This window comes from Prosopis cineraria, unplaced genomic scaffold, assembly GCF_029017545.1.
Source record: "Prosopis cineraria cultivar Desert tree isolate PC_DT_omini unplaced genomic scaffold, ASM2901754v1 PC14, whole genome shotgun sequence".
NCBI classification, from domain to species: domain Eukaryota; kingdom Viridiplantae; phylum Streptophyta; class Magnoliopsida; order Fabales; family Fabaceae; genus Prosopis; species Prosopis cineraria.
The window spans coordinates 24,396,809-24,419,872 of NW_026555345.1; the positions used below are offsets into that span (position 1 = coordinate 24,396,809).

Sequence of the window (23,064 nt, forward strand, 5' to 3'; positions counted from 1 at the left end):
GCCTTAAAAACAGAGTTTATTTCACTTAGGGCTTAAATGATTTTGAAATTCCTCTGCAAGCCTTGAGGCCTCAAGTGCAATTTTTTTTCAGAGTGAAAATACTTTTTTACCCTTAATGGACAGAAATGAAATCCAACGCAGAGAAAGAATGACAGACACGGGGATGGGTATTCAGTTGGAGAATGGGAAGGCTTCTGATCTCTAATGAAGAGGAGTAACTTTCAAGGTGCGTAGATTTTAAAATCTCTCCATCTTAAGCAGTGCTTTGATGATTTCATAGTCTACGGTGGAGGTTTCCTAGTTTCTAACGGTGTTGCAGTAGAAATGAGCTAAGATTTCTACTGTTCTTGCTGTAAAAATGAGAGACATCCATTGTTGCTGCATAAATCATTTAAGGGTAGAAATAATTTAAGGTTTTCCATTACTGTATGTGAGTTACTGGTGAAGTGACAACAGAGATGATCTTCATTCATTTAATATGTAGTGGTTCATTTAATGAAAGCATTTAAAGGGGGTTTTACATGAGATAGTAGGGTGTATATGAGATGGACTTTTTGTTCTACAAAGTTAAATGTGATATTGTTAATTTAGAATTTTATTTGTGATTTTAAAGGTTGCTGAACCATTTTAGCCATGAAACTTTTAAAGTGGGTTAGTTGTTGCACTATGATGATGGTTGACTTATTTATATTGGAATTTTATATGTGAATTGAATGAAATATGATCCAATATGAAGAAAATCTTCTGCCAAAAATGTTGGAGTATTTGTTGTACAAAAATGAACTTTGAGCTGTTTTTTTTTTTGGACGTTGAGATGTGCATTATGTTAAGCGTAGTCTAATGATAAATTGAAATCACATAACGTTCAGGTGAGAATATATGAACTTCATATTGTACATAGTGGATATTATGTTGTGCCTTATTTGCTTACCTTGAGCATTCCTTTTGTTAAGCCTAGCCTAATAATAAATTGGAATAACATGGACTTTCAGGTGAGAATAAATGAACCTTATATTATGCATAGTAGATATTGTGTTATACATGATTTGCCTACTTGTGAAATTTGTTAAGGAAGCCTAAGCTACTGATATAAGCTAAAGGTTGCTGAACCACTAAGTTGGTTCAGGTGAGAATATATGAACTCTGTATTGTGCATAGTGAATATTATGTTGTGTCATATTTGCCTAACTTGAGCATTCCATTGAACTTAGCCTAATGATAAACTTGAATAACATGTACTTTTAGGTGAGAATATATGTACAATATCTATGATTGACCTGTTAATATTGAATTTTGACATGTGAATTGAATACAATATGACTCCCAATATGAAGAAAATTTGCTGTCAAAGACGTTGGAGTATTTGTTGTGTGAAAATGAACTTTGAGTTGTTTATGTTGAACTCTGTGTTATGTGAAATAAAAGTTGGGCTTTTATATGTGAACATTTACGTAGATTAATTTCTTCATTACAGGTTAATATAAGAGATAAAAAGTAGTTCTAGAGAAAAATTATTTTGTTTCTTCCACTGTGGTGGTGAATTTGTGAGGAATCCTGATAGTGGTATGAAGTGTGAGGGTGAAAATGTAATTGCAAGAACCATAACAAAAGGAATGAAATATACAAAGCTAAGATCATTTATATCTTCAGAAGTTCACCATGGTGATAATGGAAATGACGTAAAGTTTACTATTGAGATTGATTCAAGCATATTCATAGATCTCCTTGATGATGTTGGAGTTGAACAATTGTTTGAATACAATAGAAGAACTGCTCATGTGTATGTTGTTAGACGGGCTGCACTTGAAGATGATCCTGAAGAGTAAGTACTGACATTCATGTCATTTGGGTCAAAAAATGCATTGTCAAAAACACTGGATTATATAATATGCAAACATGAATATTTACTTGTTTATATTGAATAGTTAGTCGTTTAAAATATAAGTTATTAATATAAAGCACTAATAATGTAGTAACTTTTGTAAATGCAGGATAGACTGGTTTTTACCAGTTTTATATGGAAGTTCGCTATCTCCTCAGCATTAGGATATTGATTTAAAAGGCTTTAGCTTATGTAACTCTAGAAGAGGCATTCCAACAGAAAGTAGAGAAGATAATTTAGCTATCCAATGCATTTCTACCCCTATTCCAGAGATGAATGCTAGTAAGTGGAAGGATTTGCTTATTAGAGTATGATAAACTTTTGCTCATGATGTGGTGTTTAGGAAGGCATTATACAAGTATAGCCTAGCGCACAAGTTCAGATACAAGTTTCTGAAGAACAAACCAAGTCAAGTTATTGTGAAGTGTGCAGTTAAGAGATGTCCATGGTATATTAGAGCATACAAGTTAGATGAAAAAGATAATAGTTTCTTAAGTATAAGAACTTTTAAGGATCAACATCTTCATTTTGCACAAGACAATCTTGATATTGCCCATAAAAGCAGATCAACACTAACGTCATCCATAATAATTGATGAGCTGAGGGCTTCTATAGGCAAGTCTCCTAATGATATTAAACGAGACATCTATAGGGAGTATAGTTTGAAACTTTGATATTATCAAGCATATAAAGGTAAGGAGAAAGCTTTGGCTGAAATACATGGTCAACTGGATGAATCATATATGTTAATTCCTTGGATGTGTCAAAGGCTAATTGAAAGTGATCCGACCACAGTTGCAAAATGGATAGTTGGGCTGTGCAATAGATTTCAATATTTGTTCATTGCATATGGACATAGCATAAAAGGTTTCATGGAAGGTGCTCGACCCATACTATATATAGATGGGTCTTTCTTGAGTGGACCATATAAGGGAACTCTACTGTTAGCATGTGCATATGATGCAGATAATGAGATATTTTCTGTGGCATATGCCATAGTAGGTAGTGAGACAGTTGAGGAGTGGTCATGGTTTCTTCAAAATATTAAGAACATAACAGAATCGCAAGAGATAGCACTAGTGTCTAACAAACATAATTCAATCATTAGGGATGTACAAGTAATATATGATTGTGACAGGCATGCTTTCTGTTACTGTCATTTGAAAGAAAACTTTAGGTCAGAGTTTTTAAAAGTCATAAGAGGTAAGAGAAAGAATGGAGTGACAAAGGATGCAGCATTCAAGCTCCTAGATGCAATAGCTTATGTAAGACTCCCTAGTGAGTTTAATGTTGCAATGTCAAATATGATGAACTTTTACCCGGATTTATTGCAATGGCTTGAAACACACAGTAACATAGATAGATGGGCACTTAGCAAGTTTCCCCATAAGAGGTGGGATAACATAACGAACAACATTGCTGAGTCCTTTAATTCTTGGGTTGTCAAGGAAAGAAAATATAAAATTACTGTTTTTATGTATAAGCATAGGGAGAAATTAGTGAAGAAGTTACATAATAGTAAAATGGCACTGGAAAAATGGACAAATAGTGTTAGACCAAATGTGGAGACCAAGCTAAAGGAAAATATGTTAAGAGGTGATACATTGCAAGCTGATTTTTATGCACTGAACACTGTTAGGGTGAAAAAATTAAATGGAAATGTGCAAGTAAATCTTGAATTACGTGAATGCTCTTGCCTGGCATGGCAGATGTCTGAACTACCATGTCCTCATGCATGTGTTGCCATAAAGTTTTCACATGGCAATATATATCAATATGTTGAGGAATGGTACCATTTAAGTTGTCAAGAAAAAATCTATGGCAGTAATATGATTCCAATTGAGACTTTTGATATTCCAAAGCCTGATACAGCAACATTAACTAATAACTTATCACAAACTTTCTTACAGCCACCTTTAACCAGCCGTCTTCTTGGGAGGCCAAGAACAAGGAGGATAGAGTCTCAATTCCAAGATAAAAAGATTTATCATTGTTCAAGATGTGGGGAGGCCGAACACAGTCGTAAGACATACAAGAATCCTAACCTATCATGACAAGTAGTTACATTATACTTCTTTAGTGTGCTTAGGTAGCTATAATTATGTATATGGAAGCATTCCCAATTAATATTTTTTTGGGTAACTGGGAATGACATATATTTTTTGTCTGTATATAGAGAAGCAATTGTTAGATGTTTTGCATATAGTGGGTAACTTTTTATGCATGTCAAACTTGAAATATGATGTCAAATTTCATGTAACTAGTACTAACATGAAATTCTTATATGATGTAATTGTCATTATTAATATTAAAAGTGTATGGACTTTTCATTATCCATCCACGGACAACATCTTGTGTATACTGGGTTGTCTTTCATGTATGGTCTATGTAGTCATTTCAGCAACAGAATTTCTCAAAATGCATGGACTTTTCATTGTGCATACATGGCCATCGTATAGTTCATAGTGGGTGTTCTGCCGTGCATGGTTCTGCATAACCTGTCTCCAGGGTAGTGAATTACTGGAAATTCATAGATTTTTAGTTGTGCATGTATGGACATGGTGTTGTGCATAGTGGGTGTTCTACTGTGCATGGTCTGCATAACCTATCATTTTCTCCAGCGTAGTGAATTACTAAAAAATCATGGATTTTTGGTTGTGCATGCATAAACATGAGTTTGTGCATAGTGGGTGTTCTGCCGTGCATGGTCTGCATAACCTATCATTTTCTCCAGGGTAGTGAATTACTAAAAAATTATAGATTTTTAGTTGTGCATGCATGGACATGGTCTTATACATAGTGGGTGTTCTGCCGTGCATGGTCTGCATAACCTGTCATTTTCTCCAGGGTAGTGAATTACTAAAAAATAATATATTTTTAGTTGTGCATGCATGGACATGGTCTTATGCATAGTGAGTCTTCTACCGTGCATGGTCTGCATAACCTGTCATTTTCTCTTGGCTGGTAGTGAATTACAGGAAAATCATAAATTTTTAGTTGTGCATCCATAGACATGATCTTGTGCATAGTGGGTGTTCTGTCGTGCATGGCATGCATAGCCATTTCAGCCAATATGGTAACCAAATTAATTAACATTCATCGATTTTTAGTTGTGCATGTATGGACATTGTCTTGTGCATAGGGGATGTTTTGTCATGCATGGTTTGCATAGCCATTTAGCCAAATAAGGTAACTGAATTACTCATAACTCATGGATTTTTAGTTATGCATGCATGGACATCGTCTTGTGCATAGGGGGTGTTGTCCTGTACATAATAGAAAGGTTAAGACTGTAGCTTTCATTTTCTTTTCGTGCAAATATATATATAATTCTAATTACAAACAAAAACTATTTCTAAATTACAAAAAAAATCTTCGAATATGTAAACAATCCTTGTCAAAGAACCTAATTCTACAATTCTACAATCCTACATTTCTCTTTTTATGTGCCTATTTCTACAAGTGAAAGTTGACGTTCACAGATGACATTATTAGGATGCTTCACTAGCCAACATAAAATGTCACAACTTATGGCCGATAGTTCTTGTGTTGTGTATTTAGGCATGGTAAATGGAGGATGATCAACATTGACAATATTGTTCCAGAATTTAAGCCACATAATAAGATAAATTTCACAATCATCACTGCACAATGAAGGCATTAGAGTGAGATATGAATGAAGGCAATCGTGAAAAAGATTATAACGTTATACCAGCATAACTTACTTGTTCTCTTGCTTGAAGACCTGTGGATAGAGTATGTCATTATTGTACTCAACCTGAGATAATTCTGGCTTCACCTTGACCAAAATTAATCTGAAATGCTCCTTCTGTAAAGGTAAATGGTCAACCAACAAACACTAAAAGGGTGACAAATTCAAAAGCAAGTGTTCATAATTTAAAGCATATAATATTTGTACCCATCATTATTTGGCCCTTGTACACTAGATCATTCAGGCATTTTTTACCAACTTCCCTTTCCCTTTTCTTCCTACTTTTCTCATATCTTCCTCCTCAGCCTTTAATTGCTCATGATCAACCATAGAATTAATAATATAAAATTTCATTGTCCTTAGCTCCAAGACAAAGCAAAACCAATGGTTTCCAACAACCGTAGGCCCAAATATGAAATCACAGTCGCCTAAGTTATATCCTAAATGCTCGGGGATAATATGCTTTGCATTCTCATCTATATTCCACCGTGATGGATTCTTTGTCATCCTAGCCATGAATTCAGCATAAAAATATGACGCGTGACATGAGATGACTGCTCCTTCTAATCACCTACAAGAGTCTTGCTAACCATAGTAATTACCTACATGGACATATATAGACATTTAGTTATTCATTTACGAACATGCAGTTGTACATATATGGACTTCCATTGTTAAATACAGGTTTGAAATTTTTTTACCCGATTGCTTATCCATTGTGCTGGTCCAAGAGAACGTAGCTCACTCAGTGTAAGATAGTAGTCGTACATTTAGACAAATATCCTGCAGCATCCAACCAAAACAAATAGTTATGATGCTTTGTAGTAAGGAACATTTTTTTTCAATTTCTTATGGCAGTAATTTTTCACTTACTCTCTACCATCCTCTGTTGTACACCAATCTATACACAATCCATATAGCCGTTGCTTGTCACTAACTTTTCTCTTCTTCTGGGTAACAAGTGGCATCCACGGAGATTTAACAATAGCCTTCTCCTTCCTCTTAGATCTCCTTATTGGAAGTTTCCCTTTCTCTTCGGCAGCCACTTTGTGTTTAGATGCATCCATGTTTGATTTCTCTGCTTCTTTTACTACTTGATCTCTATCTTTCTCTTTATCCTCCCCACCTTCTTGTTTTTCAACTTTCGTGTTTTTTAGATCCTCCACTTCTACTTGTTCTTCTGTCTCTATGTCTGGATCATCCTCATCCTTATCATGTTCTCCCTCTTCATCGTCGTCCTTGTCATTCTTACCTACCTCATCTTCATCCTCTTCCTCTTTTTCTTTTATGACAACCCTCTTTGATGGCAACTCTAGCAACTCATTAGCCATGTAAGACATGACTCTCTCTTGTACTTCCTTCATTTCCTACAAAACATGAAATGTGCACTTATTCACAATAATATGTTCTTGTTTTACAATGAAATGTTCATAAATTAACATTGGCAAAACAGACCTTCTCCATGTAAGCCTTCACTTTTACGTACACATCTTTCGTGTCCTGCACATCAAAAGGTTCACTTGTTCTAAACTTAGGGTTCACTTACTTATAACTAAGGGATCTAAAAATACTATTGGGTTAAAAGTATACATACCTTGTCATGAAAGGCAGTAATTGGAGGTAATTGCGTTGAGGCACTAAGTTGGCATCACAGTGGGCTGGTGCTTTAGTGTACAACAGGCCATGGCAGCTCTGCTACTCAACCTTCACCATTTCATTAACCCTTTCTTCAATCCAATACCCTATTACTTCACTAGTTGGGGGTACAGCTTTGTTCAGAGGAAAATTTTGAAGGTAGAAAATCTGAAATATCAATTTAATGTAAGGATAGCTGTAACAACTAAGGTTTATGAGAATAGCAAAAATAACTTAGCTTACTAATAAGAAGTAGAGGCATCCTCCAATATATTTGATTCTCTCTGACTTTCCCTTCTTGACATGCTTCTTGTAGAGCTGAATCTCCTGATTCAACTCCTCCAACACAAAAGTAGCCCAATCAAAATCAAACCATGCATCATTCATACATGCCAACACCTTCAATGCCTTATCAGTAACTCAGGGACTTCCATCAGGACACAAAAGAGTTGCAAGTGTCAACAATAAAAAATAGAACTCAAACTTGTCATTCTCATCATTTAAAGTGATCTTGTTCTTCAAGTCATTTAATGACATTGATGTATAATCACTCTTCAATTCTGCTACCACCTCCTTGTTAACATTCAACTCTACTACCCTTGTAGCATTAGGTAGCCCCATAATAGCCTGTAGATCCCTTGCTCTCACTAATATCGTTTTCCCCCTTATTGTCATTTTCTAAGTTGGGGGATCATAAGATCGCATGATCTCATGGCACAACTCTCTTGGAATTTTTAAGCCTTCGATATCCAACAACTTAGAAAACCCAATTGCCTCAACTTCTCTTTTAAATGGCCATTTTCTTTTACAAACTCAGTAATTTCTTTAAATTTTACTGGAGAGCATCGAGTGTGGAAAGGAATGTCATATTTTTTTTGTGTTTTCACCTCTCTATTTTAAATCGCCTTCATTCTATACGGCTCCCTCTCCTCTATGCTCATTTCTTTCCATATCTCAGCTGTAGCCTCATTTGAATCACCAACCTTTTTGTACTTGCCTTTATTGATCTCCAAAAATTCTCTTCTAAAATCACGCCATCCCATAGTTGATATCGCCTTTTATGGTTTGTTGGAAGCCATTTTATGCTTAGTACCTACATAAATTAACCATGATTAGCAGAAGAGAAAATAATCAAGGATAGCAAAACAAATCAAGAAAAGTGGATTTACTAATAGTGACATAATTTCAGAACCAAAACAAAACAAGAAAAATATAAAGACAGATTCAGTCCTCATTCATGCATAACTACAAATCCATGAATGTTGAGTAATTCGGTTACCATATTGGCTGAAATGACTATGTAAACCATGCACGACAGAACACCCACTATGTATAAGACCATGTCCATGGATGCACAACTAAAAATCCATAATTTTCCAGAAATTCACTAGCTTGGAGAAAATGACAGGTTATGCAGACCATGCACGGCAAAAGACCTACTATGCACAAGACCATATCCATGCATGCACAACTAAAAATCCATAATTTTTCAGTAATTCACTACCCTGGAGAAAATGATAGGTTATGCAGACCATGTACAACAAAAAGCCCATTATGCACAAGACCATGTTCATGCATGCACAACTAAAAATCCATGAATGTTGAGTAATTCGGTTATCATATTAGTTGAAATGGCTACGCAGACCATGCACGATAGAACACCTACTATGCACAAGACCATGTCCATAGATGCACAACTAAAAATATAAAGACAGATTCAGTCCTCATTCATTGCTCATTTTATCACTTGTAACATTGCGCTTAGGTGAAGGGTTGTTTCACTTCTATTTGTAATTTGTAAAGGTGACAATGTTTAAATAACTTATGGATTTTTGTTCCTAGATACCCTAAATGAGAAGTCGAGCTTATTTTGTTCTACCATAGAGGGAATGGTTGAATTTTCTATGCTTGTATGATAACTATCGTGTAAATAGGGGGTTATTACAAATACATTACAATATACAGAGATATAAAAGTTTTGTTGCATTCTTGAGTGGTTAAGCCTATACAAAGGTATGTAAATTTTGACAATAAAATTTGTCTTTTAGCAAAAAGCATTGGAAGCAGCAATGAATGATATAAATAACTCATTTGGAAAGGCAAGCGTTACAAGATTAAGCAGTGCGAGAGGAGCTTTGGTGTATGTATTTTCTCAATATATTTTGTCTTGTACTCTTACGTACATTCTATGGGCAATCATATATGGTGCTTAAACTATATTGAAATGTGTGGCACTTTGTGATATCTATGATAGGAACTATTAGAACAAGCTTGTATAGGCATGTAGATACTCTAATTCTTCCATCAAATGATCCTACAGTTTTAAAATAATATAGTACCTATTTCACATACGCTTCGTACATAATTCACACATTCTTTTGTTCCTTCCAAATTTAAAGCCCCCTATCAAACAAAAAAGGACAACTCGAACCCGTATCCCTCCCCTAGCCACTTATTCTATCCACTTTCTTTTACTAGTGATGCATCAAATTTTTCAACATAAAAAGGATTAGAGCCAATACCATTCTCTTGCAGCATTTCATACAGATAATTATGGGAATGAAGCAATCTTTAAAACTGTTACATGGAGGAGTTATTTCATTTAGCCAGACACATTATTTACTTTAGACGGAGGGAAGGCAATCTGCTAACGGAACAAAACATGAAAAGGCAAAGTGAAAACTATCAAACTACCATATGCAGAGCAAAAAAATTACAAGTTTCAGACAAACAATAGAAGAAATTACCAAAGTCACAGACACCAGAGGGTTCAGATGCACAGCGACAGTGAGAGACTGGATTTGACGGTGTCACAATGAGAGCTTCAGATGACCAAACCAAGACTCCGACAGAATCTTAGGGTGAAGTTGTAGAAGCATTAGTGATGAACGGCACTGCCGATGAATGAATCAGGTCGACCGCGAGCAACAATGAAGAGAGCACGACGACATGCGAAATGACGAGCACTACTCGAGCAACCACAAACAAGCAATAAACAAGGAAATCAGAAGCTTTTTAAAGGGCGGTGAAATGAGAACATAAAGGAAATGAGAATAGAGAATTACCGTTAGTTTTTTCCTTTTCCAGAGTAAAGAGAACAAAGGAAAATAGGAAAATAGGGAGCAATGAGGACAAGGGTTCACGCATATTTTTTGATTCAAATCAGACAAGGAGCAAAAAAGTATTTTCGCTTTGAAAAAAATTGCACTTCAAGTCTTAGGGCCTGTAGAGCAATTTCAGATTCATTTAAGCCCTAAGTCAAATAAACTCTGTTTTTAAAGCCTTTAATGCCATTCCAAAAAAGATAAAAAAAAAAAAGATGGGGAACGATGTTCATTGGGATTGGATGACTGTGACAAGTATACGAGGGTATAGTTGTAATTAAAAAGGTCATATTTTGCCCATTACGGGAAGCCTGCCCTAAACACGTACTCGGTACTCTATCTGCCTTCGAAATCTCTGTTTCTTTGCTTCTGTTCTTCCTTTATATATATATATGCTCGCGCATTTTTCAGATTTTCATTTCGGGCCAAATTCGAACCATCGCCTGTGCGGAAATTCCTCATCCACGACGTAGTCAGCGGGACTTTCGTTCCAGTGCTTGGGGTGTCGGAGTATGCCGGTGAATCTAACGCCCAACGCGATCGCGGCGATTGTCGCCGGCGACGTGAACTCGAAGCCGCTTGTCCAGGTCCTGGACATCAAGTTGATTTCTAATAATACGCAGCAGGAGAGGTACCGGCTTCTGATTTCCGATTCCGCTTCCACTCAGCACGCTATGCTCGCGACTCAGCTCAACGACCGAGTTAGAACCGGACGAGTTAAGAAAGGTTCCGTTGTTCAGCTGATTGACTATGTTTGCAGTCAAATTCAGAACCGCAAGTCAGTATTTCGTTCCTATATCTAAATTTTGGCTTATTTTTGCCATTATGATTAATGTGAGATGAAGTTCATTTTTCAAAGCGATTACGATGAAACTAGAAGCTTATCTATATGTCATAATCCGTGTGGAAACATTATTTGTTTGTTGTTTGAAACTTAGAAACGTTAAGGGTTTGGTTTAAGTGTAATTAATAAGATTGCTCGTCGTTTTGAGAATTGGCACCGGCCGTTTGGTGTATAGCATATTGATATTGAATCTTCCTTCTGGAAGCAAAAGTTGACTTCATTTTGTTTATACAAAGAGGAAAAAGCGTACGAGAGTCCTATCTTGTTGGTGAAGATACATTTTCCAGGGAAGAAATCTTCTGCACTTTTACTTCCTGGACATGGACAATTATAGTTCAGTGTGACAACTTACACATTGATTTATACATCGTATCTGAGCTTTCCTTGTCAGCGCGCTTTATTTTACATGTTTTTTTCGCTTCTTTTATTGGGAGGAAAGAGAAAACATCAGATTGGCAGTAACCTCAGTTCATGTATGGGAGGCTTGAAGCTATACAACTTTGTAGCAGATTTGCTTACCCTACACATAGAATGTTCAAGATTTGCATTAATGCTGTAGTGTTCAGTACTGATTGCTTAATGAAACTTACCTATTCTACTCTAGCTTATAATTTCTATATATAGTAATCATACTTGTATCTGTTTGGCGTCATAGTGCTAGCTCTGGAGTAGATTCAAGTCATATGACGCTCTTATCTTTGTGCAGGATCATTGTAGTGCTCAACATGGAAACTATAATTCCAGATTGTGAGATTATCGGGAATTTAAACTCATTTGTGGAATCTGATTCAATAGCTCATAAAGCATTGTCTAGTAACAATATGCAGAACCCATCCAGGTTTAATAACAATAGTCTGTCTGCTCAAAATTCTAGTCATGATGGGCAGAATTTCAGGCCAACTGTTCAACCTCCATTCCAACCACCACCAGTTTACAAAAATCAAGGTGCAATTATGAAGAATGAAGCACCTGCACGAATAATTCCTATTGCTGCTTTAAATCCTTATCAAGGTCGGTGGGCTATCAAGGCAAGAGTAACTGCAAAAGGGGATCTCCGCCGCTATAATAATGCTCGAGGAGATGGAAAAGTTTTCTCTTTTGATCTCCTTGACTCTGATGGAGGTGAAATACGAGTAACTTGCTTCAATGCTATTGTTGATCGATTTTATGATGCAATTGAGGTTGGTAAAGTTTACTTGATATCCAAAGGTAGCTTAAAACCTGCGCAGAAGAACTTCAATCATTTGAAGAATGACTGGGAAATTTTTCTAGACTCTATTTCAACTGTGGAGCTTTGCCCAGATGAAGATGCTTCAATACCCAGACAACAGTTCTCCTTTAGGCCTATCAGTGACATTCAGAATGTTGACAGTAACTGCATACTTGATGTTATTGCGGTTGTGACATCAGTAAATCCCTCGGTTCCCATCTTGAGGAAGAATGGAATGGAAACTCAGAGACGAATTCTGAATGTAAAAGACATGTCTGGCAGGAGTGTTGAGCTAACCCTTTGGGGTGATTTCTGCAATAGGGAAGGTCAAAAGCTCCAAGAGATGGTTGATGGTGGTTTTTTCCCGGTTCTGGCAGTCAAATCTGGGAGGGTTAATGACTTTAGTGGAAAATCTATAGGAACAATTTCTTCCACCCAACTGTTCATTAATCCAGATTTTCCTGAGGCTCATAGATTAAGAGACTGGTTTGACCAAGGGGGGAAAGATTCAGCTTCTTTGTCCATTTCTAAGGACATTTCACCTGGAGGACTTAAGAACGAGATACGTAAAACTGTGTCTCAGATCAAGGATGAAGGCCTTGGCCGATCAGATAAGCCAGACTGGATAACGGTGAGGGCAACCATCTCTTACATCAAGGCAGATACATTCTGTTACACGGCTTGCCCACTGATGATTGGAGACCGACAGTGCAGCAAAAAAGTGACTAGGTCCGGAGCCACTAGGTGGAAATGCGATAGATGCAATCAAGAGTTTGAGGAGTGTGATTACCGCTACCTTCTTCAAGCCCAAATTATGGATCATACGGGAATAACTTGGGTCACAGCATTCCAAGAATCAGGCGAGGAAATCTTGGGTTGCTCAGCGAAGGAGCTGTACTTATTGAAGTATGAAGAGCAGGATGATGAGAAGTTTGAACGCATAATCCGTAGTAAACTCTACAACCAGTTTGTGTTTCGGCTGAAAGTGAAGGAGGAATTGTATGGTGATGAACAGAGGGTTAAGATTACCGTGGTTAAGGCAGATAAGGTGGATTATTCTTCAGAGAGTAGATACATGTTAGATTTGATTTCAAAATTTTGTAAGCAGTAATCGTGTTGGATTTCGAAGTTTCCTTAGGTTAAGATGAGTCATTGCTTTTACCGTATCATTTATATGCCCACTTTGTAAAACCTAGATGTACATTCCATTAATTCAATAGCATGTTTCCTATGTTTCCAGTTTGTGTAAGATGTCATCGTATTTAGTACAAATATGTTATGTAGTCTGATAGGCTGTGCGCTTCATGGAGAAATCAGTTATTGCCTACGGGTTGATCCATCAGTACTATTCTGCTACGCTGCAGAACATATTCACAGCAAAATAAAGGTAATATATATATATATATATACGTTGTGTCTGCATGTTTATTTCCTTTCATAGGCAGCCGCAAGCATGGTATTGAAGAATTGGAAAAAGTTTCAGCTCAGTAGAAGATGATGGGTGACATATTACAGACAACAGAGTTCATTACTGAATAACAATGCACATTGGACATACATATAACAAGACAAAAGTCTAAAAGGTGGATGGAGATGTATAATGCATCTTCCCCTCAGCTTCGCCTGACGGGATCGAAATTGGCAACACCGATGACGGCGCCAACAATGGCAGCAAGGACGACTCCACCGGCGGCGATGCTCAGCAAGAAGTTCTTGAGAGACGGCGTGACGGCGGCTTCAGCCACATCGGGGACCATCATGGAAGCCGTCAAAGCGGCGGCCGTGAGACCAGTGACGGCCTTCTCCTTAAGGGAGTTCCTCACTACAAACCTGGAATTGGGACTGGAGGCAGAGACCTTGTTTGAAGGTAGCAAAGGCAGTGGCCGGAAGAATGTGGAGGAGGGAGGCGCCGCCTTCTTCTGGGCTGCGCAAGCTGCTGGGACGGCCATGGAAACTACAGAAGTTGAAGCCATTGGTGAGTTACCACTGTGTGACTTGTGGTTGGTGCGGCAACGAGTGCTTGGAGGGTGAGTGAAATTTGTGTTGAAGAGGAAAGGGAAATGGAGTTGAGGTGTGTTTGTTTTGAAGAGGAGGTGGAGGAAGCATGGTGGCAATGTGTGGTGGAAATTTTTGGCATCTTTGATTCGTCCTACGTGGCGCCTTCTCCAATCGAAAATCCAAATCGAGAGAGATAAGGTTATCTTATCTGATGAGCCCCGTCATTCTTCAGTTCTTCTTCCTTCAACTTTTTCTTTTTTTATTTTTTTATTTTTGCTTGGGTCATGTACTCATATTGGCATCGTCCCGTTTGGGCCCCAATCTTTTCGATCCCAAATGAAATATATAAAAAAAAAAAAGGATTTTCAAGTTATCTAAACTTGGTCGAGCAATTGATCATATCTCCAAAATACAATTAAACTACCAACAAACAAGCGTGCCCCTCAGCTAGTTTGGGCCAGGAATTTCAAATTGGAGCTCTAAAACTCTTAAAAATAATAGATTACAAATTTCTCTTTCTAATATTTCTCTTCCATGTTTTCTTTTCACTTTTCACTCCATTCAAATTAATCTTAACTATATAGCTATCTTTAATACTCATAGAGATAGTTTGTCATTCTTGTGGTCCGACCTAATCAAGCGAGGTTTGAAGGACTTCAAATACGTGATGCGTATGGGGAAAAAAAAATAGTGAAACTAAATTTACACCTCAAGATGTATGAGATATTTTTGTAAACCGTACTACCTGTAACTTCATGCTTCATCTGAGAGCACATAATCTCGACACATCATTTAGGGAGTGTGCTTTTCACCTGAACATGTGGGTGTATCGGTCAATCAACTATTTGTGGTTGCGGCGTTCAGAATTTAGTTTGATAGGATAATATTTATAGATTTATTGATTTATTATTAATAGTAGATAATTTATTATATTAATCATTAAAAAAATATAAAGATCAATTTTCGGCAAAAAAAGATTTCAAATTTGATTTACAAAATATCCTCATTTGATCAGTTTAATTGAAAAAAAAAAGAAAGAGGAAAGTTGATGATATTTAATATTTATCCTCATTTCTTCGATGATCAACATTGAAGGATTAACTTGTGACTTCTTAAAAAACCCCTAAAAACCCACACGTTTACAAAACTGAATGGATAGTATATAATAATGATGATGATGGAACAAAGATCATCTCCGAACTGTAGAGGGTGCTTCTGGCCCCACATAACTGAGATGAACATCTAGAGGAAGAAGATGGTATTTAATATGAAGATCTTGGAAAATTTTCTTCAATTCCAACACTAGTTCTGATCTCCGGCTGCTCATCTCTCCATAGTTCCGGAAATTAATGGTGTGAGTCGCTTACAAGCCCATATTCATCTTGTTCACGTTCTCTATATCCTTCACCACCACACTGTGCCCAGCTCGCCAGTGCTGAGGCTTGCTCTCCAAATACCTAACAAAATTTCACACCAACTTTTTACTCTTTTAATGTGAAATCTATCTTAAATATAGCATTTAAATTCAGGTTAACCTGGTCAGTTAATAAACCAGTGAATCGTTGAATCAATTCCTTCACTGGTTCAATGAAATGCTTTACTGAAGATTGATTGAATCATGATTTGACTATGATTTTAATCATTAACTTGTGAACCAGTGTCTCGAGCAAGTTTGACAGAAGAAGCACCTTTTAAGATTAAAATGATGATTTAGAATTTGAGGTAATGCTGAGGATCATGCAGAGAAAGGGTGGAAGACACATACGCTTTGATTCTAGCTTTTAGAGCACCAATGGTCTCCATGGAAGTGGAAACATCAACAGCAAATTCAACTGAATCACTCATATCTGGGCTTCTGTAAAAGTTGCTGATTGGTTTGGTGGCTAGAACTGAATTCGGATAGAATATCTTCTCATTGTCATATCTCAAGAACACTGTCGTCAATATATTCATCTCTTCCACTATCATCTACCACACAAACATATTTGTCAGGTGTCAGCCAAGATCAGCTTTCTTACACACACGTATGTATGTTTGTTATTACCTGGACTCCATCGATAACACAGCGATCACCAACATCGAAAGGGTGCATTACGAAGACGAATATGATGGCTTCAAACAGAGTCTTGGCTGTGTTTCCAAACATGAACACACACAGCAAAAGCTGAGATGAAATGAAGAGAAGGATCTTTGTTGTTAAGAGACCCATTAAAAGAAGCCAAACTATGATGATTATTGCGAGCACAAGCACTGAGGCTAGCTTGTTCAGCTCATCAACAGCAGTTTTTGTGTCGTTTAAGGAATGCACCAGTGACTTGCGTTCCAAGTAAACTCTTACCTGACAACAACAAACACAAGTAAACAGAAGCCTATGTATTGATGTAATTTACTTTTTTTTTTTTTTTGGCAGAAAGATAGTGATTTACCAGCCACGGCTCCTTCAAGCAAAGTAAGCAAATTCTTCGCTTCCTCTTTCTTCATAACTCTCCAGAGATCTTCTTCTTCTATATACCTTTGTCAATGTCAGAGTTAAACCAGAGTGAGAATAAAATCGCATATAAGAAAACATCAGAGAGATTATTTTTTATCAAAGTAGGAACATATGAACTAACTCGTTTCCAGGCTTGGCTACATTGTTGAAAATTCTATAAGCTGCTGCTTTTGCTTCCCATTCACTGTTAATTTTCATATCTTTCTGCTCTCCTTCCTCTTCGTTAAAGCTTTCAAGTGTATCAGGTATGGTGGACAACCCAGAACTTTTTATCACATTAACTAGCCCTCTCATGGTCCAAGAAGAAACCTTTTCTTGCTTCATCTTCTTCAACTTGTCCACATCAATGACCTCTTGTTTCTCTCCTTTCTTCTCTTTGTTCAATGTCCTAAAACTCAGCTGACCAGTACTCGCACTTTTTCCCACCATTTCAGCCATTTCCATCGATGGAGGCCTAGAGAGAATCCGAAGAATGTATTGGTGAATGATTGATTCTTGAATCCTGTCAAAGAATCTGGTGCATTGGAAAGAAGAAGCTAGCAGCTTTATCAGTAAGAGTTTTTATCAGCCATATTGCTGATCCTATGAGGCAAGAAGCAAGTGCTCTTGTTATGTAATTCAGAACTTTTCTGGCTGTTCTGGTTCTTTTAACTCCATGATTGAACAGAAGAAACCATGTCAGAAGAACCAAAGCTAACCAAATAAAGGCCTGAACACTCTTCTTTAACCCGTAAACAAAATAAAGAACCTTCTTTTTGAATATGAAGTTCCTCTCAAACAAGAAAACCAGAATGTTGATGAACCACTCTGTGATAATCCTGCCACAGAGAATCACTAACACTAAAACGCACCATTTCCAGAGATTCAGACTCCAAATCACAGTATGGTTCAGCTTATGGATGGTCAAGCTCGATATGAAAGCAGCCATAATGCAAACAAAAGCACTCCATTCAATCAAAGCCATTAGTTTCAACTTCTTCTTACCTGATCTCTTGCTCACTTCAAGATCAGCAGTTCTGTACACGTCTTCATCTTCGTCTTCTTCGTCTTCTGATTCTATTCCAATCAATGGCGTTCGTGGGGTTACTGGAGCTGTACTTATATTTCTTCTTGGAGTAGTTGTTGCTGCAATTTTGTTCATAGGTGAAGCCACATTAGGAGAATTCCTACTTGATGATGAATCATAACCTGTCGTTTGAGTTTTTGCTTCGAGAAATTTTGGGTCTGTCTGATACGACGGCTCTGACAATCTGGATTTTCTGGATTTTGGCTTCTGGAATTCCGACCTTGACAGTGATCTTCGTTTGATTGTTGTCTCTGTCGGAACTTTTGGAGGCTTACTGGGTTTTGGGCTTACATTTCTTATCTCCGGCGGAGAATCCATCTGAGATTCTTTCTTCACGCACAAAGCTTCTTCCCTTTCTTGGATTTGCAGAACCACTTCGTTTTCTGAAATCTTCTTGTCTAACACTTCCTTTATAGTTTCCATTAAATTTCTAAATGTGAATCTTTCACTGGAAAAAGTTGAGAAGAATGAGGCATGCCCAGAATCACAAAGCAAATTGGGAAGGAAGCGTCTCTGTTTAACTAAACTTGAACAGGAGAAAAGCCCTGTTTGTTTCCTCAGAGAGAGCTTAGGAATGCAAGAAAATGTTTTCCTCGGAGAAGATTGAAACTTCGAGAAGAATGAAACATGCACAGAAAAACCCAAGCTGGGTTTTATCTGGAGAATCTAAATGTCGAACTTGGTGGAGTCATTTTATTAAGAAAATGTAGAAGTCATTACAATTTGTCCTCATCTAATTCAGCAGCTTCCTCACCCAACATTCCTGAGCTGCAACGTTCTGATCCACCACGTAACAAAATTTTCTCCAAGATAATAACATTTAATTAAGTAAAGATGAAATTCATCATCGCCATCCACCTCCACAATTATATATTACCTGGAGATCTGAGCACCAGTAACATATTCCATATTAATATTAGTAACATATAAATATATCCACACGACATGTTCCAATGATTAGTATGTTAATTCTAATTGATACCAGTTAATTCTAATTGATACCAGTAGTGAAGGCTTTAATAACACATGATTGAAATCAATTTTTATGTAATACTATAAAGCAATCTAGTTGGAAAATATTTAACATTATTTTTATTTATATGAAGTCCTTTGGACCAGCATGACCAAAAAAAAAATAGTCCTTTAGACCAGGAGCAATCCTGCATGTACTTGAGGGTAAACAGTTGCCCCCTCAATTTTGTGATTCTTAATGTAAATATGAACTAAGTTTTAATACTGATATGTTAATTTTAAACCCACTAATTGGAAGAGGAAAAAAAAAAAGATCAAGGTAAGAGGAAAAAAGAGGGAGATAAAGATGACAATCACCCTTGTTGGGGTGTGAAGTTTGTTAAAGGAAATATGAAATATTGTTGGATCTAAGACTTTAGATTTAAGATATTGAGAGGAGTGAAATTGATGATGAAATTGTTAAAATTTGTAACACGGTAGTAAGAGAGAATTGAGATTGTAGAACAATTTAATTATTTTGGGTGATATTTTTTATTGAAATTTTTATTTCAAACGGTTTAATTCTTATATTTTTTGTGGAACCATTTATTTTATTTTATTTTTACTTTTTTATGGATTTATACTAAAAACATTTATAGTTTTAAATGATTTTGAGCTTTATGTATTCCATTTGTTGTTTAATTTTTTTAACGAATCAAGTTGATATAGTGGTAGAAGTCTCATTATCGTTTAAATAAGTGGTTGAGAATTGGGATTAAAATATCAACTCTTGTACATGTAAAAAATTTAGTTCATATAGTTCTATTCATGAACTTAATATGTGGGGACAATTTTGCCATTAGTGGATTACTCCCCCTGATCCTATTTTTAGGGTGGAGAAAAAAAAAATTTTGATCCCATTTATAAGTCACATTATTAAATTTTTATCATAATTTTTTTTACCTTTCATTAATATTGGAAAGAGAGAATATATTATTGAAGTGTGGATATTTACTAGGAGGCAAAGTTAATAACCTATTAAATTTTAAAACAGGGTTAATAAGTTTTAAAATTTTTTTAATACTGATAAAATATGTTAAAATAATTTATAAATAAAATCAAAAAAATATATATCATTTGCATCAAATAAAAAAAAACAACGTGACATATAATTAAAAGCATTAAATTATAAATTATAAAGTAATGAATGATTTGGTGTATCATCAATTATCCACTTTTTAGGGGTGGGGTTGTGCAAGTGGGACATAGCATTTCATTATTCGGTCGTAATTAGGCAAAGGACAAGCAAAGGACAAGCCAATACACACATATTTATGCTGTAATATTCTTCAACCTTGTTCCTTTGGCCTTTTATTAATTGTCGTACTTCTTGCAAATTCATAGTATTTTTATTTAAAAAATAATAATAAAATATTTTTAAAATATATAAATAATAATTTAATCTCTTAAAATATTATAATTTTCATAAAGTTTTCAGAAATTTTTTTATCATTAATAAATTATATAAATTATCAAATTATCTTTGTTGAAAATAAATAATTTACAAATTTTATTTAAATATTCATAAATTTTCTTGTTATAGCGCGACAATGTAATAACAAATAAATAATTTAATATGTAAATATAAGAAGAAAAGTTGTGAATATTTAAACAAAACTTGTGAATTATTTATTTTCAACAAATATAATTTAGTAATTTATATAAATTTATTAATGATAAAAAAAATTTCTAAGGTTTCGAAAGAATTATGATATTTTAAAAAATCAAATGTCATTTATATATATGTCAGAGAGATTTTATTATCATTTTTTTTATTTTTATTCTCCTTGCACGTGATTTTGTTGTGACGTCCTTGGATATCTTTTTATAATTGGAAATCAACAATATTTTATGTTTGCAGATATTAATACACATTTTAATAACCATCACTTACTTTTGTCAAACTAAGCTCATAAGCTAATCACAAAATGGTTAAACATCGGATTTTATTCCCTCTGTTTTAAAACAAGTCTTGTTTAACATTACGTGTTGTGCACAGGCTATGAAATCTGTTATTGTAATAAGATAATATAAAAATAATTGATATATTTCATCAAAACCCTACAGCGACATAATTTGGTAGAGTACTAACAAATTGGCATTGAATTCAGATACCTAAATTTGGAGAACTTGTTATAAAATTGTTTGGTTGGTTGGGCGCATTAGTATCAGTGTTGAATGTTGAGCCGCCCTCACTAGTCAAACAGTCACACTCAAAATATAAATAATTTGGTACTCTCTTTGTTTGTTTTAAATTATAGAATATTTAAAAAAAATTCTATTTTAAAATATAAAATATTTTGAATAAATTAAAATTTTATTGAATGCACTAATTTTAATATTATTTTTTTATTTATAATTAATTTCTATCCTTTCTCTTTTTAATATATTAAATGTGATTATTTTTAAAAGTTTATATTTTTGTTTTGGAAAGATAATATTATTAGGTGTATTTAATGAGATTTACTAGCATGTAAGATTTTATCTAAAAGTATCTTATAATTTGAGATGGAAGGAGTATTTGTTAAAAAAAATTTTATTTTACTCCTTATAGTATTTATTTTAACCTAAATTTTTGTGCCTGTAAATTTGTAACATTTTTCTCACTCATTATAAATTAAAACTAAGTGTAAAAAAATAATATATACTTTCATAAGAATAAACATTTTATTGGCATGAAAATTATTGTTAAAAGATGCTTATATATTTTATACCAAAGAGAGTGAGTTGTTTTTATTATTTAAATTTTCTTTGGATAGAAATCTACAATGATAAAAGGGAATCAACCTTTAATTTTTTTTGAACTGTATAGTACTACTCTAATCTTATTTATAAAGTAGAGAGGGAAAAATTTTCTAATTCTATTTATAATATACATATCATTGTCAGTTTATCATAAGTTTCATCTTTTATCCCCATAAAATTTTAATAAGAGAAGTATTCCCTTCAATCTTTATTACAAGGTAAGTCTAATTATTTATAAAAATTAAGGAGAAGTGGTTGAGTTATTAATTTTGTAGGAAATAAATTTTCAATTTCATCTGTATTTAAATTGAAAATTTTAAAATTTGCATTACATTATCTCTTTTAATTAATAATTTTAAATAAGGGTAACATTTAAAAAACTCAACTAATACCCCATCGAGTGACTTTTATTAAGGACCACTAATTTCTTCTAAAAGATGCCTTATAATAAAAATAAGAGAGTATATTATTAAAAAAATATCTAGTAAAACCAAAGTTACAAACTTATTAAATTTTTATTAATTTTTAAGATTTTTCTAAGAAACAATCATTTTGATGAGTCCTTTATCATATACTCTCTTTGTTTCAAAATATAAATATTTCTCCTTTGCTAATATTAATTCAAAATATAGGCAACTTAGTACATGTAAAAAAAATTATTTTACCCCTTGTATTTATTAACTTAAATATTTTTTATAAATATATCTCTCACTCATTATAGAGTGTATTGATAATTAGGATTAGAAGTAAAAATGAAAAACATTATATACTTTCATAGAAATGAAACTTTATTGGTATGTAGATTTTTCTCAAATGGAGGAAGTACAAGTGATAACTTGCAACTTGTTTTGAGAATTAAGAAAATTTTAAAATTCATTAATTCTATTTAAAAAGTTGATAAGTTTTTAACTTTATCCTTATTATATATACTCCTTTTAATAAAAAATATTCTTTCACTAACATTAAACGGAGAATCAAAGAAAAAATTATGATAAAAAATTAATAATATGGGTTATAAATAGAATTAAAAGATAATACTGGCACCTAAACCAGGGAAAGTGAGTTAATGAATTTAGAAACATGTGTGGTTTGCAAATGGTAAAGCAAAAGCAAAATGGGAAAGAATTAATGTAGGGGTACCGAAGTGAGTGGCCAAAATTAAAGAGAAGCACTTGAAAACAAATAATATTGCAATAAATTAAATTAAAAGACCTCCATCCCAATGCTTATCTACATTTCTAGTCGCTCTCACCCTACCTTTCATTGTCTTTTCTTTCAACTATTCATTTTAAAATTCACTCAATTCTCTGCCACCACGCCTCTTAGATTAACTCGGTAACTCCCAATGAATAATTTAAACTTTAAT

At 34.7% G+C, this 23,064-nt stretch overlaps 4 protein-coding genes and 1 pseudogene across 4 annotated transcripts; 2 read left to right on the forward strand and 3 right to left on the reverse strand.

Moving 5' to 3' along the window:
• Window positions 1-1,565: 1,565 nt before the first annotated feature.
• On the forward strand, window positions 1,566-3,936 carry LOC129292388 (uncharacterized). The gene is made up of 3 exons (XM_054929950.1): window positions 1,566-1,822; window positions 2,226-2,330; window positions 2,652-3,936. Exons 1-3 carry the CDS (start codon window positions 1,566-1,568, stop codon window positions 3,934-3,936), a joined length of 1,647 nt encoding a protein of 548 aa, XP_054785925.1.
• Window positions 3,937-5,324: 1,388 nt separating this feature from the next.
• LOC129292389 (uncharacterized) lies at window positions 5,325-8,272 on the reverse strand. The gene is made up of 7 exons (XM_054929951.1): window positions 8,135-8,272; window positions 7,299-7,397; window positions 7,050-7,094; window positions 6,468-6,961; window positions 5,850-6,102; window positions 5,608-5,741; window positions 5,325-5,526 (listed from the first exon to the last, which is right to left on the reverse strand). Exons 1-7 carry the CDS (start codon window positions 8,270-8,272, stop codon window positions 5,325-5,327), a joined length of 1,365 nt encoding a protein of 454 aa, XP_054785926.1.
• Window positions 8,273-10,661: 2,389 nt separating this feature from the next.
• LOC129292959 (replication protein A 70 kDa DNA-binding subunit A) lies at window positions 10,662-13,629 on the forward strand. Its single transcript, XM_054930711.1, has 2 exons — window positions 10,662-11,111; window positions 11,884-13,629. The coding sequence occupies exons 1-2, from the start codon at window positions 10,846-10,848 to the stop codon at window positions 13,496-13,498; spliced, it is 1,881 nt and encodes a 626-aa protein (XP_054786686.1). The 5' UTR covers window positions 10,662-10,845; the 3' UTR covers window positions 13,499-13,629.
• Window positions 13,630-13,846: 217 nt separating this feature from the next.
• LOC129292960 (uncharacterized) lies at window positions 13,847-14,462 on the reverse strand. The gene has a single exon (XM_054930712.1). It carries the CDS (start codon window positions 14,358-14,360, stop codon window positions 14,001-14,003), a length of 360 nt encoding a protein of 119 aa, XP_054786687.1. The 5' UTR covers window positions 14,361-14,462; the 3' UTR covers window positions 13,847-14,000.
• Window positions 14,463-15,440: 978 nt separating this feature from the next.
• Window positions 15,441-18,607, reverse strand: LOC129292390 (mechanosensitive ion channel protein 10-like; annotated as a pseudogene).
• Between the last annotated feature and the right edge of the window lie 4,457 nt (window positions 18,608-23,064).

Bases quoted from the DNA above. Each gene is read 5' to 3' on its own strand.
- LOC129292388 (XM_054929950.1), top strand. From the start codon at position 1,566: ATGAAGTGTGAGGGTGAAAATGTAATTGCAAGAACCATAACAAAAGGA. The intron at 1,823-2,225 runs GTAAGTACTGAC...TGTGGTGTTTAG, and splicing joins CTTGAAGATGATCCTGAAGA to GAAGGCATTATACAAGTATA. The intron at 2,331-2,651 runs GTATATTAGAGC...GATGTGTCAAAG, and splicing joins GCAGTTAAGAGATGTCCATG to GCTAATTGAAAGTGATCCGA.
- LOC129292959 (XM_054930711.1), top strand. From the start codon at position 10,846: ATGCCGGTGAATCTAACGCCCAACGCGATCGCGGCGATTGTCGCCGGC. The intron at 11,112-11,883 runs GTCAGTATTTCG...ATCTTTGTGCAG, and splicing joins AGTCAAATTCAGAACCGCAA to GATCATTGTAGTGCTCAACA.
- LOC129292960 (XM_054930712.1), bottom strand. From the start codon at position 14,360: ATGGCTTCAACTTCTGTAGTTTCCATGGCCGTCCCAGCAGCTTGCGCA.
- LOC129292389 (XM_054929951.1), bottom strand. From the start codon at position 8,272: ATGGGATGGCGTGATTTTAGAAGAGAATTTTTGGAGATCAATAAAGGC. The intron at 7,398-8,134 runs GCGATTTAAAAT...TTGATATTTCAG, and splicing joins GGGAGCCGTATAGAATGAAG to ATTTTCTACCTTCAAAATTT. The intron at 5,742-5,849 runs GTAAAAAATGCC...TCACCCTTTTAG, and splicing joins GAAAAGGGAAAGGGAAGTTG to TGTTTGTTGGTTGACCATTT.